We start from the raw sequence: 6,351 nt of genomic DNA, 5'->3' as shown, positions 1-6,351 counted from the left end.
GCATAGAATGCGTGAAACCCTGGCCTCGACTCCGAGAAACGCATTAAAAAAATAACGCAGGCAAGAAATCACATACGCGTGTAATTTCAGAACTTGTGGGGAGGGCGGAAGCAGGAGGATCAGAAGTTCAAGGTCATCTGTGGCTACTTGGCAAGTTCAAGGCTACCCCGGTCTACAGGAGACCTTGCCTCAAAAAACAAAACCAAAGCAAACACCCCTTGTAGAAGCATCTATGCTTTCAAAGGTGGTCTCTGTCCCCTGAAGGGAGACTGGTCCCCTTTAGTGCTGTGTAGGTTTCAATGACTTTGTCCTTGTTCTTCGCTTCAGTGACCAAGCCCTCCTTCCCACCTGTCCCTTTAAGAGCAGCTGCTGCGATCACAACAGCGCAGACCCCAGCTGCTGCCTGCAGTGTTACTATGGAGACCCGGACTAGCAGGAGGGGGCGGGGAAGGGGGACTGGATCTGCGCAGGCGCAGTCTGAGGCTGCCTTACCGCAGCGGCCCCGCTGAGCGTCTAGACCTGGGTGCGCTCTTCGCTCTTCGCTTCAGACTCCGCGGGAGCGCAGGCGAGCTGCCGCTCCCACCCCCCACGCCCACCAGGTGCGTTGACCGTCGCCTTCCTGCACCCTAACAGCGGTGATCAGTCACCTAGGCTGTCAGGGATAAAAGGAAGTGAGGAACAGCCCGGGCGAGCCCGGAGACCGGACACGTAAGCCCCCTGCGGACCCTCAGATTGCCCCGGGGGAAGATCATTGCGTCCCGTTAGCCAGCAGGTAGCTAGAGCCCGGAGCCCCAGATCCCGAGCCTGGACTCTAACCCCTTCGAGTGGTCCTTTCCAGAGTAGGATTGACCCAGCCTGTGTTCTGCAGTCCACCCGGCTCCCTCCCGCCCCAAGATTAGCCTCCACTGGGCAGCGTCATGGCCATGAACCTTCTGCAAGATTGGTGCAAGGAGCTGGAAGTGGAGGTCCACAGGGCCCTGCTGATCACGGGCATCCCTGAGCGCCTGCAGCAGGCGGACATTGAAGCCACCCTGAGGCCGAACTTGCAACCCCTGGGCAGCTACAGGCTTCGGACTGTGAGATCTGTGACCAAGGAGAAGGCTCAGGCTGCCTTGGTGGAGTTTGGGGCAGACATCGATCACTCTGCCATCCCCATTCACATCCGGGGAGATAACGGAACCTGGAAGATCCTGAGTAAGGACCGCGGGCAAGATGCGCGGGTCCTTAGGCAGATGAGGCGCCTGTTGCTAGATGAAAGGCCCATGGATGACTTCAGAGAAATAGCCATCCCTCTGGTATTGGAGGCCCAGGCCCAGGCCAAGGGGTTGGGGAAGGAGGCCAAGAAGACTGGCTCCTCGGAAGGGGTACCCAGGCACGGCCGTCGGGGCCGTCGGGGAGGCAAGCGCAGATCTAGAACCCACAGGTTCACGGCTCAGAAGGGCAAGAAGAGGGGCCGGGGAGGGCGCCGAGCCAGGAGTGAGTCGGACGACTCATCCGATGATAGCCTGGGCATTGTCATAGAGGAGATCTATGCAGAGGACCTGAGCGTAGATGAGGACCAGAGGGCCCTGTATGCCACGCTCCAAGCAGCTGCCAAAGAGCTCACCAAGAAGTGGGCCTTCCGGGGAGACCAAGATGAAGGAGATGGCCCCCGAGAGTTTCTGGCACTTGTCACTGTCACCGACAAAGCTAAGAAGGAAGAGATCGAGAAAGACCTTCCTGGTACAGAGTCCATCTGCTTAAACATCAAAGATGAAAAGAGTGGGGTCCCTGATTTGGTCGCGCTCCTGGCTGTAAGAGATACCCCGGTAGTGGATGTAGATAGCGAGGGCGAGGAGGAAGATGAAGATGGAGAAGAGGAAGAAGAGGAAGAAGATGATGATGACGATGATGATGGTGATTCCGACGACAGCGAGTCTCTGGAAAATGCAGAGCGAGGGAAAGAAGGGGTGGACAACCCCGAGTTTGTGGCGATCGTGGCTTATACCGACCCCGCTGACCCCTCTGCCAGGGAGGAAATGCTCAAAATCGCTTCTGTGATCGAGACCCTGGGCTGGGGCGATAAAAAAGACAAAAAAGATGTCCTTCCTCAAGTCCTGTCTGTCATGAACAAGGACACCTCTGGGCCCAGGGTGAAGGTGGAGGAGGCAGGCCGTCAGGTGGACGCCATGGTCCTGAGGAAGGCGGAGGAAGACGGGAATCTTCTGGAATGTATCTCTACCTTGGCCGAAGCCGAGAACAGCACCAAGGGAAAGAAGTCTGGACTGGGTCTCCTCAGAGGGTGGACCGCTGAGGGCCACCAGGGTGGCCTCCTGGAGCTGGTGGCCCTCCTGGCTGCGCAAGATATGGTGGAGTCCGTGAAAGAGGAAGAAGCCAGCAGGTGGGGCGGCGGTGGCGGCAGGAAGTGTGATCATAGCCAAGGCGGCTTATCCGACGTCCTGGCTTTCCTGGCGTCCCAGGAGAACCTAGAATCCAACGAGGAATCGGATGACGATTCAGACACAGAGTCTGAGGAAGATTCAGACGACAGCGACAGCGAAGAGTCAGAACCCGGCGACAGCGTGTCCAAGAAGCCCCGCGCCAAGAGAGCGCGCACTGGCTCCAAGGGCCTGGCTCCCGCTGGCGCCTCCGCGGTCTCCACCGCAGCCAGGGCACGCAAACCCCGCAGGGGTGGCCGCGGTCGTGGCCGGGGCGTCACTCCAGAGAAGAAAGCGGGGAGCGGGGCTGCAACCGAAGACCACGCGGGCAACACCACCACCACCAACAAGAAGAAGAAGGGATCTGCAGGCGCGGGGGCCCGTGCCAGGGCTGGCGAGGCCAAGGGACAGCCAGCTGCTGTTCCCAAGTCTACCCGCGGGAAGAAAGCACGTCGGGGCCCAAGGCGGGCGCCCAAATGCCGTTAGTGCCACAGACGTCACTAGGAGCCCTGTCTCTTGTGTGTGAACCCCTCCCCCCCACTCTCTCTCTCCCCTGCTTCCCCCTCTCGCTTAACCGCGTGCATTTTGCTTTGTGCTCTGCCGCATCCCTGGCTGGCTATGACCAGTGCCCAGCCTTCCCTCTTAGTTCTGTGAACAGATGGCGAGAGCCATCGTGATGGCTGAAGCCCTGAGACGACAAGGCACTCGGATGCAGTGGCCAGTGGGTGCAGAGAAGATGTGGGCCTGGAAGACCCCCAGCCTGAGTGCGTGTGGGTCCCAGGCACTCCTGCCTGCCCATCCTTCCAGGCACCTGCTTCTGGCCAAACAGCTGGTATCCACTGTGAGCCACCTCTGGCGTGCCGGGGCCCTGGGGGGAAACAAGAGAGTGTTGGGCATTATAGGCATTAGCTGAGCTTGGAAGGGCTAAGGGCCTTGTGCGTACTTGTGTTTGTGTGTACTCCCAAAGTAAAAGTCTGAGGGGAGCTGGGAGGAGGAGGAATAGAAGTGGGAGGAGGGAGGAGAGGAGGAGGAGGCTGGGAGGGGAAGGAAGAGGGAGGAGGAAGAAGAGGAGAAGGGGAGGAGGGAAGAGAAGGTGGCGTTAGCCCACCCATCCGAGGCTCTGCAGGTGGGCAAGAGTGGAAGCCAAGCCACCCCACCAGCCTGTGCCCACAGGTTGAACTGGCAATACTCTGCCAGTGTGTCCTGATTTGGAAAACTTACAGGAAATCCAGGTTGCTGGTTTCTCAGCTGGGCAAGCCCCGTGGCCTCTCAGCTCCATTGCCCCAGCTGTCCCTGGCCACTCCTCAGCTGTTTGCCCTTGTAACTCTTGACTTAATATGACAGTGGAGTCCCTTGTCCACCCCTCCCCCCCACTCACGTGCAGCAAATACCCAGATCCCCTTAAAGGGTCAAGTGTCGCTATCGTATGTAGGAAACAGTTGCTCTACCTGACCCTGGTATTATCCATCCCTCCAGTAAGCCTGGCTGACATTGGCCGGGCTCCAGCCCTCTGCTGTCGTGTCCCCCCCCCCCCCCCCCCCGAGAGCAGCCACTTCGGCTGTGTGTTTTCCTGTAGTGCTACGTGCCGAAGCCCTGGCTGCTCAGTTCTGTGTTTCGCTGTGTAGATAATGCTTTTCCTAAGCACAGCACCTTTCACCCTCTTGTTCACGTGTGTGTGTGTGTGTGTGTGTGTGTCCAAGTTTCTGTTCCCAGGAAGTGACCAGTCCGTGGTGCCTGGACCCTCTAGGATGTAACAGAAGTTCTGACCTGTGCTCATAGCCCTGACCGGACAGTCCGACACCATGGCAGGGGCATTCAGAAGCTGCAAGGACTGTGGGTACCGCTTTGTACTCGGAAGCAGCCCTCTCCTTGCTTCCCAGGACCAGTGATGATGAGAAGCAGGCCAGAGGGGCCTGTGGCTGGAGAGGAAGCCTCTCTTCGTGTGGGCTGATGGACTTGGGGTCTGGTGGAATTCCTGAGTCACCTGTGGCTGGGGAGGGCCCCACCTGTCATTTCTCCCTACATAGTTATAGGTACCTGTCCTTGTGTGCTGTGTGACCCGGGATCCCTCAGTGAAACATAATGAAGCTTCTTTTGTCTGTTGTTTCCTCTGTGGTCTGAACAAGGATGTGCGTGTGTACCAGGTTGAGTGGCCTGCCTTGCCATCATGGCGCGCGCACACACACACACACACACACACACACACACACACACACACACACACACCCCCCGCTCCCCCGCATCCCATAGCCCTCTGTGGAATCCCATGCCCCTTCACACTCCAATTCATCCCTGGACTTTGCCACGTTAATTGAGCCCTTCAGCCCCCCGAGATTCTGATCGAGCTCACATTTGTCCTCGCAATCTCCCCTTCTCCAAGCCTTACCCCAGTCTCTACCTGGGACCCCAGAGCAAATTCCTGCAGTACAGGTTGGGGCTTTAGCCTGGTCTGCATTTCACTGTCAGGACTGGGGGTGGTGGCCCGGGGGGACTGTCTTGGCAGCCACATCTGACACTGGGCAGCTCCTCTTCCACACCCTAGAAGATCTTGTTATGTCACCACAGCTCCAAGCCAAATATCTGGACCCTCCTTACCCAACGGTGTCACCACTGGCCACACAGGGGCAATTCAATTGACCTAAAATCTAAATGGGATAAAGCTAAACGTTTGTACTATTTTGTCAGTCCCCTCCACGTGGGCTCAAGGGCTTCACGAGGCCAGTGGTAACCACATTGCTCGTTATTGGTACAGGGCATCTCTGTGGTCACTGAAAGTTTCTGTCACTTGTGGTCCACACAGGATATCCCCTCTGATCTCATTTCCCACAACCCCTTCTGGGTCTTTAAGTGGCTTTAATCCTCCAGGTCCTAAGAAATACCACTTGCTCCTACCTTGGGGCATTTGCATAGGCTGTTCCTGCTGCCTGGAATGCCCTTCCCCAGGACACTTCACTTCTAACGTCACATTCTCAAGGAGGGCTCCCCGGAGACCCTACTTTAAAAGTGACGCTCCACTGGAGTCAGAGCTCTGACTGAACCTTGGCACACTTGTCTATCAACTACATACAACGGGCGCTTTTAGGGTACATTGCTCAAAGGTGAAATAACAGCTCTCTTCCTGGGTGGAAGGCACTTCCTCTGCAAAGCCCGTAGCCTGCAACCCAGGTCCCTGGAGTCTGGAGAGCCCAAACACCGAGGCGATTTTGCTGAAGATGGTCCAGGTCCAGAGGTTTTGGTTTGTCCATGTTGCTGCTTTCGGCTGCTGCCTTCAGGACCGAGAAGCCTTCCTCCTCAACTTTTCCAACCCTAGTGTGCCATCCAAGTCAACAGCCCCTGGCAAAGAACTCCGGGCGCTAGAGCTTTGGGGTCCTACCTGGCCCGGGAAAAGTGAGTGAGCCGGTGGAGGGAAAGCAGAGCCCCTTAGAATCAGCTCCCAGCAGTGGGAGTGGGGTGTATCCCACAGTGTCCCCAGTGCCTATCACTGTGTAAGGCAAGCAGTGTTGTACCGGTTGGCTGACATTTGTTGAATGGCTGCAACGGATAAGCATTTTTAACCATTTAAACCCAAAGTTTACATTTTTGGGTTGGGTAAACCAGACCCCAGATGCGCTTGGTGAGGGACGTTCCAGAACCATATGGTCTCTGGAGGGAGCCGAGGGTCGAGTAAAGAAGAGCAGAAGGAACTGTGGAGTGGAGGCCTTGAGGTCCCTAGCGGGTGTCAGACCCACGACCGTGCGCGGGAAGAGCAGGTGCAACCTGCAGGGAGCCCCAAGTGGCGTAGGTGGGTGGAACACGGCTGCCCCCTGGCGGCGGAAAAGGCAACCACTGCGCACGTTGCGCAATGCGGATTTCTGCTGGTTTCGTTCCTGGAGACAGGTGCGTTCCTGGGTGGGGCGACAGGTGACATACTCCCTGGATAAGGACAAGATCCATG

At 57.4% G+C, this 6,351-nt stretch overlaps 1 protein-coding gene across 1 annotated transcript; it reads left to right on the top strand.

Moving 5' to 3' along the window:
• Positions 1 to 472: 472 nt before the first annotated feature.
• On the top strand, positions 473 to 4,557 carry Pnma8b (PNMA family member 8B). Its single transcript, XM_028854915.2, has one exon. It carries the CDS (start codon positions 918 to 920, stop codon positions 2,901 to 2,903), a length of 1,986 nt encoding a protein of 661 aa, XP_028710748.1. The 5' UTR covers positions 473 to 917; the 3' UTR covers positions 2,904 to 4,557.
• The last annotated feature ends 1,794 nt before the right edge of the window (positions 4,558 to 6,351 follow it).

The sequence above is a fragment of the Peromyscus leucopus genome, chromosome 1 (assembly GCF_004664715.2).
Source record: "Peromyscus leucopus breed LL Stock chromosome 1, UCI_PerLeu_2.1, whole genome shotgun sequence".
Classification (NCBI taxonomy): Eukaryota; Metazoa; Chordata; class Mammalia; order Rodentia; family Cricetidae; genus Peromyscus; species Peromyscus leucopus.
Note: the sequence above shows the minus strand (reverse complement) of the source record. Positions and strands in the feature narration are given on the sequence as shown.